Genomic DNA, 17,704 nt, shown 5'->3' on the forward strand with positions numbered 1-17,704 from the left:
CCTCCGCACACCGGGACACAGCCCGCCGTCGGGGTTGCATAACGGGGACGGTTGCGACCATTCCCGCGGAAGCTGGGTATAAATAGGAGCGGTGTCACCCCTAGCCCCCCCCGTCTTGTCCCGTCCCGACATTGCCGAGGGCTTGTGGAGCTGCCAGCGTTTGGCTGAGCCGCCCGAGTCTCCTGCGAGCTGCTGGCCCCGACGGCCATCCGCTTGCAGGGAGATAGCAGGAGGAGGGAAGGGGCGTGTGAAGAGTTAAAAGTCTGCTGCTCGTTGCAATGAAATTATGGCTGGCAGTGGCGCCGCTGCTCGTTCGGCAGACCTCCACTTTTAAACAGTTCACAAGAAGTTCATCAGGGCGGTGATTATAGCTGCACACACGCGCACCCGGGGCGGTGAGCACCAAGGGCGGCTTTGGGGAAGGGCTGGCAGCCGTCGGGGTGCAGGCTCTGACCTGCCTGGGTGGCCCCAAGGATATCCCACTGCCTCTCCGTGCCGTTCGTCCTGGTGGACTTTTGCCCTCTCCAGAGGTTGTGGTGGGATGTGGGGCCTCAAGATCACCCGCTGCTGCGGCTGGGGAAGCTCTCGCCCCCCCGTGCAACTTCAGCATTTCGCTATCTGCACGTCAGGGGATTGACGGGCTCTAATTCAGGCACTGCACCTTAATGATACACTTCCACCGAGGAAACCAGCCAGGCGCAGGCGGCCCCTCCAAAGTGCAGCGGGGGGTTAGCCTTGTGTGCCGCTGAGGCCCGCGTCTGAGCCAGTGTCCATCCCTCATAGATGAAGCAGCGCACGGGGTGGCTGCTAACCTTACGTAAACCCCTAAATCACTCTCGCCATGCTGCTGCTGCCTCTATTGAAAACATTACGAGCGGTGCATCTGGAAAACAGTAAATCTGTCCAGAAACCATCTTTCCAGTGAAATAATTCCTTTTGAATGATAGCATGGTATCTAATCTCAGTGGACTTTTGTTTCCTCACAGTGATTTTTGTGGACTTCATTAGGGAAAGCTAACCGTTGTGGAGGCAGGAGGATCAACATGCCATTTCATTAATATACATTTGTTCCAGACGTGGAGTTCTGCACAAAAGGCCTCTCTGAGGGGAGAAAAAAGTGTTGGGGAACAAGGCTTTCCTGCCGTTTCAGCTCTTAAACCTCTCTCTGAACGTGTGTGAAGTATTGTGTTAAAGGCCCAATCTGGGCTTCTTCCCCATTAAATGCCAAAGTGATCATTTGCATATTTGTAGCCTGACAAAGGAAATGAGTTTGCCGGGGAAGCATGGATGCATTGGGAGACGCTAGGCATTAAACTCCCAGTGGTCAATCGCCCGTTACTGGCTTGTGTGTGTGTGTGTAAAAGGAGTATCATGCCTCCCGCTTAAAAGCTTCTATTTTTGTGAGAGAGGAAGAGCTGAGGGATATCCTGTGCATTAAAGGCTCCCCCTACTTATTAACCCAGCATTTAGCAGCAGGATGCAGGCTGAAGCTCAGTCAAAAGAAACGACTCAACCTCCAAAGAGCAATTAAAATCTTGCACTGGAATAAATCATGCGCCGCGATAATCCTGTTAATAAAACGCAGCTTGTCCTGACACTTCGCTCATGCAGCAAACTAGGATTTAATGCCAGCGAAGGTGGCATTAGGAAAGGTACAGGGGAGGAAAAGCCTTTCCCTCTCCACCGCTGGACGCGAAATGTGGTTACCTTTCACCTGTCTCTCTGGCTGCGCATGGCGCCGATCCTCTCGGACTGCTAATACTTCTCCAGCGAGCCTGCTAATGATTTCTTTCCCTGGAGTGAGCAGGCATCATTGAATTACTGAAAGCACTCGCAGCAGCAGCAGCAGCAGCAGCAGCAGCAGCAGCAGCTCCGATGCAGAAGCCACCAGGGCTCCATGCTTAATCAAATCAAGGGGTGTGGAGCTTGCCAACCCACTTACTATTTTTAACCCCTTTCTCCAAGTTAGTCATGTGCAGATGCTAAAGGGGAGTTTTTATTTAGATCCCTTCTGTAGCAGCGTCTCTTCCGCTTTAAGTCCCTGCGTGAAAGCTTTGTCAACAGTCAGCGTAGCTAATACACATGGGATGTGGCTGTTCTTGCTCCGCACGCCTGCTCCTGTGCCTTCCTAATGCAGCGCTTTTGTGAGCGCATGTGGGTAGTTTGGCATGTTCCATCAGCCTGTGGGGTCTCCCTCCCTGGTTCAGCCTGTGTGAAATGAATATTTGGGGACCAGTGTGTACTTGGCCGGCTGAGTCATTTCTTGTGGAAATGAAGTGCAGCAGAGAAACTTTTGTTTGTCTATAGCTTGGAATGATTCTTAATTTTCTGGGTGTGCGCTGGGGAAAAGATCCATCTCCTCTGACCTATAAATGCCCTCAATTTGCTCCTTTATTGCAGGGTATCTCCCTTAGCGGTTAACATAGGCAGCTCACTCCCCGCACCAATCCTGCATTCATTATTAATTACCCGGAGGGAGGCTAGCTGCTCCGCCGTGATGTTTGCACTTCTTCCTAGACAAATCTGCTCAACTTTTTTTTCTCTTTTTCCTTTTTCTTTTCAATAGAATATAAAAACCGTGAAGAAAAGCGGTGACTTTTAAGAAGACGTCATGCTTTCTGCAACTCCCCTGTATGGCAACGTTCATAGCTGGATGAGCAATGAAAGGGTCCGCATGTGTGGAATTAATGAAGACAGGTAAATATTTAAGCTTCTGGCAAGTTAAACCACACTGTAATTCTGCAGCGTGAGGTCTTGGATTTTGCTCACTGCCCTAATACTGGAGCAGATAGCTCACTGCCCTGCCTTGAGATCAGCCCATCTTGGAGGGAGGGCAGTGGGGAGAAGCAAGACATGCCTGAGAGCAGTAGAGCAGTTGCTGATTTACTATTTAACAGGTAACCTGGGTCAGTGAAATTGGGATGCCCTTTAAAGAGATTACTCCTTGAAGCAGCTTTTAAATGCGCTTTTACAATTAATTTATTAATTCATATTTGTGAAGGGGAATTAAACGAAATAGTGCATGTGTTCTTGCGGTGACTGGCAGATGGGCTTCTGCAAAGTGACTTGGTGTTCCCTGCCTTTGAAAGAACAGTTTGTCCTGTGAAATAGGAACAGCAGCCTTTGCATCCCCTACAGGTGAATCTCTCTTCATCTCCACCTTTTTTTTCTGCTGAATATCATTCAGTTGATGATTAAAATTACAGTCTTTATGACACTGAGCAGAATCGGCAGGCACACCTGTGGTTCTCTGTGCCAGTTCTGTGTGGTTTTAGTGTTTTTCTGTCTTCTCTTTGAGCCCGTGTTCTCACTGTTTTGTGGAAAGCCTCTGAGAGGCAGGGAAAAGTTTTTGGTCTTTGTAGGGAATACTATTTGCAAACATGCACTGAAGGAAAATGGCCAAATGTCTCACTTTGCTTCCACTCCCTCCCTCCTCACTTTCCTCCCAGTTACTTAGGGATAATAATTCTATGTGCTGCTTTCAGGAAAGGTGAATCTTTTAAAAACAGATCCATTAAAATCGCATTTCTGCTTAAAGGTGATGATGTGCCTTTAAGCACTTTGATTGAAAGGACTTCTTCTGGGTAATGCTGAAACTTTCCTTCTGCTGCATGTCAGCGATTTTTATCCCTGGGATTTGAAATTTGGCACTAAGGTACATTCTTTATCAGTGCTTTCTGTGATAACAAGTCCCAGTGCTGCAACACTGGTATGGCACAGATGTGCATCTCCCTCTTTAGCATGAAACAGCTGACATTCATGATATTAGCATGTGTGTTTTAATTTTCTCCTCAGCAGCGTTTATGGATGGTACATGAGCAGGGAATGTTTAAAATGGCATATTCTCTCCTTAGAAAAAATAGAAGGGCAAGAGGCAAAAGAGAAGACATTGACAAAAGTCACTTGCATCGAAAGAGGCTTTTCTGAGATGTGCTTGGTGTACTCTTGGTGTCAAAACCCTTTATGCTTATTTTCAAATAGTCCTGGCTTCTAAAGTAGCCACTGTGCATGGGTACGCAGAAAGATGCATACGGTATGATATGGGACTTCTTTAGGGCAATCAAAATATGGAGGTGGTACAATCCCATACTGATCTGAGATGAAGAGGATGCTTTCAAGTAGTAAGCTTCTATTTTTTAATAGGAAAATTCCCGTTAATGATGGCGATGCACCAAAAAGCAGACTGGAGTTGAGGGAAGAAAATCACCTGAATCACAGTGTGGTAAGAAATTAATATCTTCATGGTGTGGCTGAATCTGAGCCTGGTCCTTCCCACCCTGTTCCCTACCCCTGGATGTCCCTGGGTGCTATTACATGATCCACTCGGAGAAATGGATGAAACACCTTTCTGTTGCAGCTCTAGCTGGGCTTGGGCACATGGGAGCTGTTTCTGTGAAACAGTGAAATGGGGCCTTATTTATCTTGTTAATCTCTTGACACTGACTTTGTGTTATGTTTTGTTGTATGATGTTATATTCTTACTTCCGCTCTGCTGTGAATTATGTCCCACAGCATACCAGCATGTGTAACGAAAACAGTTCACATAAGCATTAAGTACATCCATGTTTCAACATAGTTGGTGGTTTTCTCCTTCTTTGTGCATACGCGGGGAGTGGCAAGTGGGGAAGAAACTCTATGGCAGACCTTTCTTCTTGTACATCCTCAGACACCTTGCCCTATGAATCGTGGTGGTGGCAAGCTATGGCGGTGGGAGAGCTCCTTCAGGAAGAGGAGAAGAGGCTCTCTATCCTTCTCTTCCTGGTTTCCATGCACAGCCCACATCCTCTTACTCCGACAGGGCTGGGGCTGAGGAGCCAGTTGCTGCACAGAAGTGGTGCCACTGAGCATCATCTCTGGGCCGCTTCTGGCTGCTTGGGCTGTGGGTCCTCATTTCTTTGTTTCTAGCCAATAAGTTTTGGGTGTAGAGAGATTTTTGTTATTTGTGATGATATATATTGCTCCATAGGTTCCTGTTCTCCCATTTTCCAGTGTGATCAGCCTCTGTACGTTTTCATGACGAGCAATGTGTTTGCTTTGGTGTTGTTCCTCTTCCAAAATGCTGATGTATCTGCTTGAGTGGAATCATGTTAGTGGAATGTGAAAGTAACATACTTCTTGTTCTGTGAAGGTGGATGCGACTACAGCACATCGCATCGACAGTCTCACAGCTCTGAGTATGGACAGGTCTGGACTCATGCGAGAAGGACTCAGAGTCCCCAGTAGTATTGTCTATTCCAGCTTGTGCGGACTCGGCTCAGAAAAATCACGGGATGCTACGGGTTCGATAGCTGGGCTCGGATTTACTCCTGAAAGAAATCCAGAGATACAGTTTAAGTCTAATCCCCCTGAAGCGGTAGAAAGCGCAGCTGTCTCTGGAAAAGCCCCTAACGGCTTCAGCGCTATATACAAAACACCTCCTGGAATACAGAAAACCTCTGCTGTCCCGACAGGGGAGACGCTGGGTTTGGACCGCGCTGCGGGTGACAGGCAGAGTCCCCTCGGTGTCAATGGTGCTAGTTACCTAAGGCTCCCCTGGGTAAACCCCTATATGGAGGGCGCGACGCCCACCATATACCCTTTCCTTGACTCACCAAATAAGTATTCATTGAACATGTACAAGGCATTGCTACCTCAGCAGTCCACCTACAGCTTACCACAGCACCTGGCTTACTCACCCGTGTGTACGAACGGTGAGCGTTTTTTATACCTGCCTCCCTCCCACTACGTTGCCCCTCATATCCCTTCATCACTGGCATCGCCCATGAGGCTCTCGACCGCTTCAGCTTCACCGGCGATCCCGCCATTGGTGCACTGTCCGGATAAGAGCTTGTCGTGGAAGATGGGTGTCAGCCCTGGCAACCCTGTCGATGCGCACGCCTACCCCCACATCCAGAGCAGCAAGCAGCCCAGGGTCCCAGCTGCCAAGCCGGCTCCTGCCAACATCCCAGCGGATCCTGCGCTCCTGCTGCCGCACTCGCCCCGGCCATCCCCGCGCCTTCCCCTGCCTGCCCAGGTCGGGGATGCCTACGCCGATTTCCACAAACACTTCCCCAGGATCACCACCTCTCCCTCCTCCGCTGTTACCCTCCCAAAGCCCTATGTGAATGTCGGAGGTGAATTTCCACCTTCCCGCCTCTCCAATGGGAAGCTTCCCAAAGGCAGTGATGCTGGGGAGGCACCCCTGCCAGCTGCCCCCCATGTGAGGAAAGCTGGCCATGACCGGAAAGACGGCAGGTCCCCCCCACTCCTGGAAAAGCAGATCCCGACCAAAGACGTTGCTGACAAACCACTGGACTTGTCAGCAAAAGTCGTTGATGCGGAAACTACCGGCAAGTCAGACCACAGTAAGAAAATAATGCCGACAGTCCTGGTGCATGGCAGGGCGGGCGGGGGGACGCACTTGCCTGGCAGCGATATAATACAGAAAGAAACTCTTTCTCCTGGGAATGGCTGCCCCATCTACAGGCCTGAAATTATCAGCACAGCACCATCCTCCTGGATTGTTCCTGGTCCCAGCCCCAGCGAGGAGAGCGGGAAGAGCATACAGCTGAAAAACAAGGCATTGGACTGGGTGATCCCACAGCAGAGGAGCTCATCCTGCCCCAGGATGGGTGGCACAGAGGCGGTCGTTGGCAGTGTTTCAACAACGGTGTCGGCGGGGGGGCGGCCGGCGTCGGCATCACCAGCTCCCAATGCCAACATGGATTGCACCAAGGCGGCCAGGAGCTCTGCAGAGAGCACTGCATCGGTTATACAGCATGTCGGGCAGCCTGTTGCCACCCCTGCGAAACACAGCAGTAAGGTGGCCAAATCCTGCAGCCAGGAAGCCAACTTCAAGGCAAGTGAGTCTGCCCTGGCCTCCAGCCCCGTCTTTCTGCCTCCTAACGAAGCGTTTCGGTCCCCGCCTCTGCCTTACCCCAGGAGTTACATCCCATACCCAGTGCCGGAGGGAATAGCCATCAGCCCTCTGTCCCTCCATGGGAAAGGACACGTGTATCCTCACCCTGTCTTGCTGCCCAATGGCAGCCTCTACCCCGGCCACCTGGCTCCCAAACCCGGCCTTCCCTACAGCCTGCCAGCGGGTCGAGGGGAGTTCATGACCTACCAAGACGCGCTGGGGATGGGCATGGTGCACCCCATGCTGCTGCAGCATTCGGCTTTGGAGATCAATAAGGAGGAGAAGGTGGAAAGGAGGTCACGGTCTCATGAGAGGGTGCGCTATGAGGACCCGGCTATGCGGAGCCGGTTGCCAGAGCTCCTGGAGAGCAGTGGGAAGATGCATTTTGAAGTACCCAGTGAGAAGAGTGTGAAATTGCACCACAGCTCTGGCCACAGTAAGAACTCATCCAAAAGTGACAAACACCTCTTCCCAGATCTTCTGCGAGATGAGCAAGAAGCTAAAAGCGAAGCAAATGTAACGAAAGCCAGCTTTGCTGCAGAAAGCAGTAATCAGGCTAATGACCCTACAAAGCACAAAGTAGAGCAGGCGTCGCAGCACAGAGATTTTATTGTAATGAGAGAGGAGTTTGGAAGAAATAATGATCTTCATGAAACCTATAATTTCAAGCAAACCCAGAGTTCATCGGTGTTCAGCTTAAGGAAAGAAGATTTGTCTGTGAGCCAGCCTAAAGACAGAGTGGTGGTCCACCCTTCACCCACTTACTTGGATGGTGCTCATGAGAGTGATGCTCCGGCTCTAGCTTTTGGCAAGGTGCAGGAGGATGCAAAGCCGTTCTGCATGGGGACAGCACCGCCAAGTATTGACACCAACCAGACCTATACCAAAGATGGAGCCGATGATACAGAATCTGCTGATGGCAAAATACTAAAACCCAAGCCATCGAAGTTGGCCAAGAGGATTGCAAACTCTGCTGGTTACGTAGGTGATCGATTCAAGTGTGTGACGACCGAGCTGTACGCAGACTCCAGCCAGCTCAGCCGGGAGCAGCGGGCCTTGCAGGTGAGTCCGCGCGGTCCAATGACCGCTGCGCTTTGTGTCGTTATTTCTGTATGGCAAGTCACAGTCAAGTTTTAAAGTTGAGAGAAGCAACACAGGTGGGGAAATCAGGAGGTGTTTTTGTCAGGGTGTGCTCGCCAGAAAAACGGTTTTAAATAGCAGAGTAAGTTTCTTGATGAGAATAAAGAATAGTATGTATGGTTTTTACCTATGTACATGCTAGTAAGCTTTAAAGGGCTTTTACTATGATCTGGTAAAAATGTTAATGTACGTATGAAATGTTTGTGGAGTTATGGAGGGGAGTTGGACAGGCATGCATGTTCCCTTGGCGCTGTAATTTCTCAGCTGGCCTGTAGTGCCAGCTAGCAGAGCATACCCAGAAATTGTGATTCGCATGCCAAACGTGCAGCTTGATGGAGAGGAGTTGCAGCCATGTATTAACGGGACTCAGGCAGCATTTGCGCCAAGCAAACGTGTAGGGAAAAGTAGGAGCGGTACTGAGGGATGACGGATACTGTATAGGAATATCCTTAAGGTATTTTACTTTAAATGAAGGGATGAGTTAAGCCAAATTGTTTTGCATTGTTAAGAAAAGAATTGGTTTATGCTTATAAAAATGGATGAAATTATCTAAATGATCCATTGAGTGCCCATTTTAATTACATAGATGGAAGGATTACAAGAGGACAGTATTTTATGTCTACCTGCTGCTTACTGTGAGGTCAGTTCTTCAAATTTTTATTACTAGACTCTTACATAAACCTTTGAGTTAAATTTCATTTCCAAATACACAAAGGGAAGTCTGTGGGCCATGGTCGTCTTTATTCGTTGTACAGTTTTGTGTTGTTTTTATTTTCTTTTTCTTTTCTTTTTGTTTTTGTCTCTTTTTACCTCCAAAATGGAATGTTTTTGTTTTATATACAGTATACATTTATATATATCTTTTATATATATATATACACACACCTATGAAAGAATTGTGTGATTATTTGCATATAGATGCTAGAACACTGTTTTACGAGTCAGGTGTGTTAAGCTCCTACCCTAGCTATCTATCTGAAAGCTTGGTTTTGAGCTGATTATTCTTTGGAAATGCTTTCATATAAGGTAAGGCAAATGAAGTCGCTTTTATCGCAGGACTTTTTTTTTCATATCAATTCTCTTTCTAGCGTGCAATGATGCGCTTCTCAGAGTTGGAGATGAAAGAGAGAGAAGGCCAAACAGCAACCAAAGATTCAGAGGTCTGCAGATTCAGCCAGGCAGACTGGGAAAACTTGAAAGGAAACAGTGAAAAGAAGCCAAAGCCTGTCTCTCTGGAAGATGCAGTTGCTGACCAAAATGACAATGACAGATGTAAGCGAATTTACATGGCTTTCTGAAGCGCGTGTGTGTGTCTCTGTGCCACGGCAGCTTGTGGCAAAGCCGCACGGGCAGTGTAATCTTTGCGTTCTTGGGGTCTTGCTAGTTAAAGTCACTGACCTCAAGCTCTGCAGGTATGGAGCTGCCATGGATGGGCCTCTCTGTACTTGTTTTGGGGTCTGCAAGTTACTGATTACAGTTGTACTTGCTTTTCAGGAGATAGTTAACTGTCACTGAAATTACCACCTTAAAGAGATTGTCCTTTTAATTGGTGTGGTACCATATCAGCCAGGGGAGGCAAAGGTCCAAGATTGTATTTTAAATGCAGAAAGGAAGTGAGGGAAGAGAGGGTGGCAAAAAGGGGTTCAGCTTCCTGAAGCTGCTGTAGTGCTGGGAGATGCCAGTATTGCAGCATTCAGGCAAAGCAGGTCTGGAGGACAGAGGGGTGGTGGAGAGTGGGAAAGGATGTGATCTACCAGGCTGGCTTACCTGTCAAAGCTGGCTGTAAAACTGCAGGTGGTGAGAAGCTGGTTTGCCTGGGTGACTTCTTGATGCGGTGGCTGGGATGTGTGCGGCAGGTGCTCGTGGGCTGGCAGGGGGCTGCAGAATTCCCCATGGGGCTGACTGTCCCTCCAGGCTGTGGCAAGGTGTTGGAGGACTATGGAAAACGCATGCTAGTGCCATTGTCTTAAAAGTAAGAGAAACTTTAAGAAATAAATGGTATTAGGGGATTTTGGTTTTTACTGTGTGCAAGCAAAATAGCTTTTTTTAAAAAACTCTTAGTAAGCATGTGGCTTCCATCAATTTCCCTTTTTTTTTTCTCTTTTACCTATATAACTAAGGAATGGATCAGTTCTTCCTGCTGCTACTTTGTTTTGACCAACTCGGGGAAAAAAACCCGACTATGCTGAAAGTATTGCAAAACAAGAGGAATCACTGCAGACTGCACTCTGTGTGTGTGTGCACGTGTAACTCGGTGGTTGAGTGTGCTCTTCTGTAGGTGGAGATTCATGAGTCGGGCTAGTAGAAAATTTCGTTCAGGCAATTTAATAACTTTGAATTATTCTTCTGGTCTTTGGTTAATGCTTTTGGCAGAGAGCATGCTGGTCAGTCGTACTTGCTCAGTTATTCACCTAAATCAAGTTACTGTGGTATTGCTGTCACTGAAATAACAGCCTCAACAAAAATCAGCCTGGCAGAATCACAGGGGAAGTTTTAACTGTGGAAGTAGAGAAGGTACCAGGGTGGGAGAGGCATGCTGGAAGCCAACCAGGCTTTTCCTTCTCTTAAGTGATACTGAGGCAGATTTTGGAAGAAAGGCACAGCTGCCTTTGCTGTCCCTGTGCTAAAGACGAACTCCCCAGGCTGCTGTTATGACTGCCCCGCTTGCAGCCTTCCTTGCTTGTCAGAGGGCTCAGGGTGCCTTGGTGATATGCTCTGTTAAATCTCACCCCGAGTGTGCTGCAAAGCATAAAGAGCTGCAGAGCAGCGGGGTCCTGCCAGCTTGTTCTGGCTGCAGGGCAAAAGGGATCCAGGGGATGAGAGGGGGACAGTGACCTGTGGGGTAGGGATCAGTGCAGGGCAGGGACAGAGAGTCTGCTTAGTGGGTCTGTGGGGAGGAAGAGCACTAGAGCATCGTTGTTTGCTGAAACACCCCCTTCCATCCTTGCAAAAGGCTGAATATGGTGCCTCATTAAATTCGTCATTTAGTGAGGTCTGCAGCACTTGAATCTGCTGGCTAAAGTGTGTTTGAGACTATTAAATGCAGGGAGAATACGTTCAGTCTTACATTAGTACGTTCCTCTCCTCTACGAATTAGCTCTGACTTAACAGGCTATTTCAGAGTTGAGAGGAAGGTCTGAATTCCTAAAGGTGCAGATGTGCTCTGCTGAGGGAGCTTGTGTTCTGTATGCCTGCCTGTACAGCAGCAAATACTTACCGGTACAGATTCAGGTCTCAGTAAAAGTTTTTTATTGTGATGGTTCACCTCCTGCCCCTCGAGATAGCAGCTGATAAATCAAGAAGCCAAGCTTCACACTTCTTAAATGCCTGTAGTGTAGTGGCTTGTGCTCTGGTGCGGCTTGAGTCATCAGTGGTCGTGATGCATCTCTCACGATGCAGCTAGCAAAGGGGTGATATGCTCTGCCTGCTCTTCCCTTCATTCACCACCAGCAAGAGCCAGAGCTACTTACCTCTTGCCTTCCCTTTACCTCCAATTACTCACCATGCTGTTGATGTGTTTGGCTTTAAAGCTCTTCAGTGGGGACTAGTTTATGGTTTGCAACCTCTTCCATTTTCCTTTCTGCCTCCTGCAAGTGATCTTGCTGCTGAAAAGATGTTTCACCTTGTTTTATGTAGCGTTCATCCAGCACTGGCTAAAAGCAAGAGATGTGCCTTTATGTGTATGAACAGGAGATTCAGGAGCAACACCAGTGAGCTTTTGGACACAAGCACTTCACCTGCCCAGTGTTGGTGGGGAAGAAGAAAACCACAACTGAAACTGTGATTGTAGCACGCAGCTGGCTTGTGGGGTTCCATGCTGCTGCCTTGGTGTGGAGTGCAGGAGCCCATTGGGTCCTAGCAGCTGCTCAACCCCTCGGCTCCTCTAAATCTACCATTGCAATGACAACAACAACAAAGGCTAAATAACAAGCAAGTGATGCTTACAGAGGCATCTGATAGGGTGGAAACTCCTTTTTTTAGCTTGCTCTGGGACTTACTCATTTTCGTAGCTGTACAGCATATGTAGGAATGGACGTTTTTGGAAGCAAATGAAGGCAAGATATTTGATTCCTTAAACTTTCCTTCTAACTTGGCGGTGCATGGCTTTGCTGTACCAAGAGTCTTCTTAAGCTTCATCATGCCTTCTGGTGAAGGGTAAAGAAGATGGGGTTTTGTTCTTTGTTTTTATTTTTTCCAGGTTTTGTTTTTTAAAAAAGGCCCAATTTAAGGGAGGTAGCCATGATAGCTAATTAATGAGCAATTAAAGCCAAGGAGTAAAGTAGAAGTGCTTTAGTTCTCTCCCATCTCGTTTAGGTTTTGCCGGGCGTTCTAAGAGCAGCCTCGAAGCTGCTTTGTTGCCAAGGTGACTCGTAAATGTTGCTGAGGCGATGCTGCTCTGGTGCATTTCCATAGCACAAACATGATAAATTATGGAATGCATATGTCATGAGTCATAGGATTGTTCAGAGATCAAGTGATTTAAGCTATTGGCATGGACATGCGCGTCAGTACGGGCATGTGATGATCGCATGTCGGTTCATAACAAAGCTCTTGTAGCGGTACTGAAAATCATACCCAAGTGTGAAAGACTGAATAAATTCTACAAGCTGTGAATTTCCTGATTGAGAAGCATGATTTTACCTGTTTATCTAATTTTCTAAGAGGAAAATACTGCCCGTTTAAATCTGATCTGGGAAAAATGAAACCTGACGTGTTAAAAGCCTGGTCTTAAGGTGTGAGGTCATGGGGAAAAAGTTAAACCAATTTCTGTGTGTGAAAGTAAATGGTATAATGTGCCAAAGCCTTTAGAGCTGGTGTTCAGCGTCCAAGCGAGGCGCCGGTGTCCCTTTGCATGGTAATCCCCTGCTTTCCAATCCGGGCTGTGTGTATACCTGAACAAATGAAAGATGGAGACAGTAAACATGTCCTTTGCCCTGGTCAGTTATTACCTTCCTGCTACAGGACATAGTGCAAAAAGAAAAAGGGGAAGAAACAAAAGCCAGTGCAGGGGGAATGGTGGTTGCTTGCTTGTGCAGTGTGCTAGGCTTGGGCAGCAGGAAACAAATGTGGAAAGCTCCCAGCCAGAGGGACTGGGAAGAAAAAATGAACTCGTCTGGGTTCCCTCTACTCCATGGGGTACTCAGAATTGGATGCTGAAGGTGACTTCACGGAATTTCTTACTGATGTTGTGATCTCCAGGCTGAATACTGGGTTTTAGCATTTGGATAGTCATTATCATCCTTGGATGAATAAAGGGTGCCTCTATAAGCGAGCGCAATGAGAGGTTGCTCCAGGGGAGAGGAAAGGCTGTTTTTATCTGCCATGTTATTTGAACAAGAGAATTGCAGCCTAAACACTAAGATGTGTTTCCTTGTTTGCATTGCATGGGAGGGCCTGGTCTCAGGCAGCTGACAGCAACAGGAAGATGGAAAAATGAAGGAAAGTTTTTTTGTGGGTAGCATGTTTGTGTGTGTGTGTGTGTGTAACTGTTTCTCACGAGATTGTAGCCTGTGCACTAAGGAGGAGATACTGCTTCAGGCAGAAGCCATATGTGAAGAAGCATCTTCTTTAATTCTTCGTTGTTTCTAGACGGGTAGGACAGTGAGAAATGGTTTGGATTGTTGGTGCTGGCTCTTAGAGCTGGTGTGACACTGGCAAAATGCTGGAAGCTTGAGGAAGGAACACATTTAAGAGTTTAATCTCCTTGCTCGTTGAGGTGTGTTGCTATGAGAACTCAGCATTTATCCTGTGTTTCTGGCTACCTCGTCACTGTTTGAATAATGATGATATGAAAACACAAGAATTTTGTTGTTGTTTTCTTCCTGGCATGGAGAAAAGGATGTTGTAGATACATGGCAGGGGGGGAACAAAAGCAAATAAATTTTTCTTGTCCTTGTTGGGCTTGCACAATATGCTGATGTTGCTGTGCCTCTTGTTGACGTTTATATCTTAATTTGGGGAGACACTGCGTCTGATCTGGGTTGCTTGCAAAACAGTTTGAGGACAGAGTGGAATCCGGTGGTAAAACATTAATAGAGCCTGCACCCTGTAGGTGGCTGCTGCTCTGCCAAGGGGAAAAACCTCTGGGCATGCAACGTGTCGGTACAAGCTGCGCAGGGAGCCTGACAGCCTGTGGGTTATGCTGTGTCCTGAACAGCGACTGACCTTTGGTCTTTCGTGTTGAAAATCCAGCTGTGGAAGAGGCAGGGGGCATCAGCGATGGAGCAGCCAGGCAAGGACACGTCCTGCATGGCTCCGTGGCTTCGCTGTCCTCCTGTGCCAGTGCAGGATGATTACACAACCCAGATTAACGTGCGGAGATGTCACTGATCTTAATGGCCATAACCACATGTAGGGGGACAGATTTTAGAGACGCATGTGCAGAGGGATTTCTGGCTCGGGAGCCAGGGAGATGTAGCTGTGGTTGCCCCAAGGGACCCCCTCAGATGTCACCAGAGAGCAGAGGCAAAGGTGTTGCAGAGCTGCTGGCAGCGAGGGCTTTCTGGATAAACTTCAATAGGTGTGTGCTGCTCTTCCCAGCATGTGGGGCCCCGGAGAAATGCTAACGATGACAAGCTGTTAGTGAGGTTACAGCAAATGTCTCTCCCCTCCTTTTGATTCATTAGCATGGATGGTCTGAGTGAGCAGCACTTGGCATCCTTGTGTCGAGTCCTCTTGCAGATAGAGAAGGAATTAATCTGCAGCGGGTCGCTTTCAGGGGTGGCAGGCTGGAATTAGCTTGCTGTTTCCTGCAAGCCCCAAAGATTAAGACTGTCAACCCTCCCACCCCCCCCCAGCCTGCTACTTCCTCTGACCCTGCAAAAGCTTCTCTGGGAATTGGTCAGGATGTGCCTGCCTTTTCTCAGGCTAGACAGGGTTGGAGCAGGAAAGCTGTCCCGAACTAGTGACTCTTAGCATGAACCATGGTGTGTAGCTGCTGGAGACGTGAAGGCTATAAACAGTGGAAGTGTGGCAGAGAGTGCCCTTACCTCATCTGTTTAGGGAAACTGACCATATAAGTATTATATTTCCTTATGAAACGAGGAAAATTGCAGGCAGCATTAAAAACATAAAATGGAATTGGAGAGAATAATTTCTAAAGTGATAGTTAAAATGTGGCTGGTCCAGCTTCTTTTATGCTGTGTGAAACAGGACTGCTGGTGCTGTTGATGTGGTAATAGTATACAGCTGTTGGGCAGCATCTTCATGCCACATGTGCAAGCATGGGATGTTGCCAGATTCTGGTTCAGGACACTACTGGCGATTCAGAGGCACAGTTGTAGTAAGCTGGGATACCCGTTTTCTGCAACGTGTCAGCATTGCTGGCTGGAAGTGTGACAAACTGCATTTTAAAGTCTTGAAGGGAGCGGGTGTTGGCCAGGCGGCCTTGTGGAGAGGAGCATCGCCAAAGAGCAGAGTAGCCCGAGCGTCCAGCTCGCCTGGAAAGAGTCTACTTCTGTTTTGATTTTTCTTGGCCAGATATCTTCTGCTGCTTTATAAAGCAGCCCTGCAGGCAGGTTCCCAAGCAGTGTAAAAATGATGGTGGGGTGCCTGCAAACATCTCCAGAACCCTAGGTGCTATATGGAACTATTTCCAAGTTGTGGTGATGAATGATCTCATGAGAGTTCTCCCCTTTCTCGCCTTCCATTGCTTACAACAGGTGCTTCAAGGACAGTTGTGAAACCAGAAGGTGCTGGCAGAGCTGTAGGAAGGTGCTCTCAAGGTTAGGTGAGGTAGAGCTGGGCTGCATCCAGGGGCTGCCAGTGCTTGGATGCTGATGTGGTGGGTCTCTGGGGGAAGAGGAGGGGAAAGAGGGCTGCAGGGGATCAACTTCTGCCTTGGTGAGGGGGAAGAGCAGAAGCTGAGGGCCAGGCTGCACAGGAGAGGAGGCTGAGCGAGGATGGGGAGGGAAGGGAAACTGAGCTATCAGGAGTCCAGGTAGAAAACTAGCAGATGAGTTTGCAAGAAGGGAAATGGGAGAAGGAGGAGAAAGAGGAAAAGGAACAGTGAGCCATGGGGAAGTAGGATGGAGCATGCAGTTTGCCAAACAGCAGCAGATGTGATGAAAGATTATTGGTCAGCCAGGAGAGCTAAAACACATGGGAAGACCAACTTGTTTGTGAGACTTGTAAATAGGAAGCTGATTAACCGTGTTTCAGTCTGTACTGTGTGTCTGCCTAACCGTGCCTCAGCTAGTTTAGTTAAATCCAGGAAAATAATTCCTACTCAAGGCGATGATTATGTGTCACATTTGAAATTGCTTAAACTGCCTCTAAATTTGGGGCAGCAGTATTGGAGAGGGGAAGCTGAAGTTAGGGCAAGCATGGGGTGTTTTTGTGGCTAATTTGTCAGACTGTTTTCTAGTAAGCTTTTCATAGCTCGCTGCTGCTGGAAATACTCCCTGAAAAAAAGTGAGGTCTTTTTTAAGAGGAGGTGACTGAGATCATGTGATGTTCAGTGACTGGCTGATTACTCGAAGTGAGAGAACCTTTTTATAACCTTGGTTTCAAGTAGTGCTTTTTGCAAAATATCACAGCTATTCTTGGTGGCATTCCCATGTAGTGTGTGCGTGCTCCGTATCCCATTTATATCTCCAAAAGAAGGGAAAAATGCTTTCAAGTCAGACTCTGCAGTTCGGTGCAAGAAGTTAGGGAAGAATTAGGAACTAGCAAAAGGCTAATACTTTAGTATCATCAAATGGTATTTTTGAAAACAAAGTCATCGCAAAGTGGAGTTTGTATTATTGTTATTTACCATGTTTTTGTGGGGACAGGCTGCTTTCTGAAAAGGGTCTGTGCTTTTGATATCCAAAGATGTTTCTTTATTTGAAATAGCGTATTGTGATGTTTCTATGGATACAGGTATTTTGAATATTGTACTTCTTAAATGGATGTAAAAACAACAGAAAGTATTGTGCTGTTGGAGGTTTTGTACTTAACTGGTGAGAAAACTGCTGCCTTAGGCTGACCAGAGGAGACTTATTCCAAAGTACAATTTTGTGTTTATTTGCATGCCTCATGAGGCATACGTAAGTCATGATGGAGATGACTCTGAAGAGATCAGAGAGCATAGCTTGCTCACAATGAATTGTTTTGTATTTATTAGGTCATGGTGTTTGGTTTTTTGTTTTTAGGTAACTTTACTAGTACAGAAAACAACCAAGGTCACTTTCTTGAAAGTCCAGAGGAAAAAGATCTCTCAAATGAGAAATGTTACTTAGAGAGACATTCTGTATATGAAAAAGCGGAAGACCAGTCAACAGAAGATATTAGCCAACATCCATGTCCACGTCTGGACAGGAAGCGTAAACACTCTGGTGAGAGAGTGCAAAATGATGGCAGCCAAAATGACAGCTTTGTGGATGAACTGCAGGATGAACTTACATCAAAAGCAAAAAAGAAGAAGAACTCCAAAGGTAAGACAGCATTTTGCTTTGGTCTCTCTTAAGGAATGTCTTGTGAAAGGAATGTCCCTTTGGCTTAATGTGTTTCCATTTTTGAATTTGATAGTTACTAATGTGAGCAGTGTCATTTCACTTTAAATTATATATATATATTTATATATGTATGTATATATATGTGTATATATATATATGTATATATATAAAAATCTTGGTATATAAGGGTAAAGCACTAGTCGCTGGACACTGTAGCCACAGCAGTGCA

At 47.2% G+C, this 17,704-nt stretch overlaps 1 protein-coding gene across 7 annotated transcripts in view; it reads left to right on the forward strand.

Moving 5' to 3' along the window:
* Positions 1–17,704, forward strand: part of BCOR (BCL6 corepressor) — an 80,252-nt gene that overhangs the window by 38,201 nt on the left and 24,347 nt on the right. For 5 of the 7 annotated variants that reach the window (XM_062626060.1, XM_062626059.1, XM_062626058.1 and 2 more), the window contains exons 2-7: positions 2,567–2,697; positions 4,144–4,222; positions 5,129–7,960; positions 8,625–8,678; positions 9,127–9,310; positions 17,173–17,454. In XM_062626060.1, the coding sequence (XP_062482044.1) occupies positions 2,612–2,697; positions 4,144–4,222; positions 5,129–7,960; positions 8,625–8,678; positions 9,127–9,310; positions 17,173–17,454 (3,517 nt within the window). In that variant the 5' untranslated portion in view covers positions 2,567–2,611. The remainder of the gene's footprint in view (positions 1–2,566; positions 2,698–4,143; positions 4,223–5,128; positions 7,961–8,624; positions 8,679–9,126; positions 9,311–17,172; positions 17,455–17,704) is intronic. The other 2 variants (XM_062626061.1, XM_062626064.1) reach the window with 1 other exon arrangement.

Source organism: Pezoporus occidentalis, unplaced genomic scaffold (assembly GCF_034315485.1).
Source record: "Pezoporus occidentalis ecotype Australia unplaced genomic scaffold, CSIRO_AGI_Poc_V1 ctg288, whole genome shotgun sequence".
Taxonomy (NCBI): domain Eukaryota; kingdom Metazoa; phylum Chordata; class Aves; order Psittaciformes; family Psittacidae; genus Pezoporus; species Pezoporus occidentalis.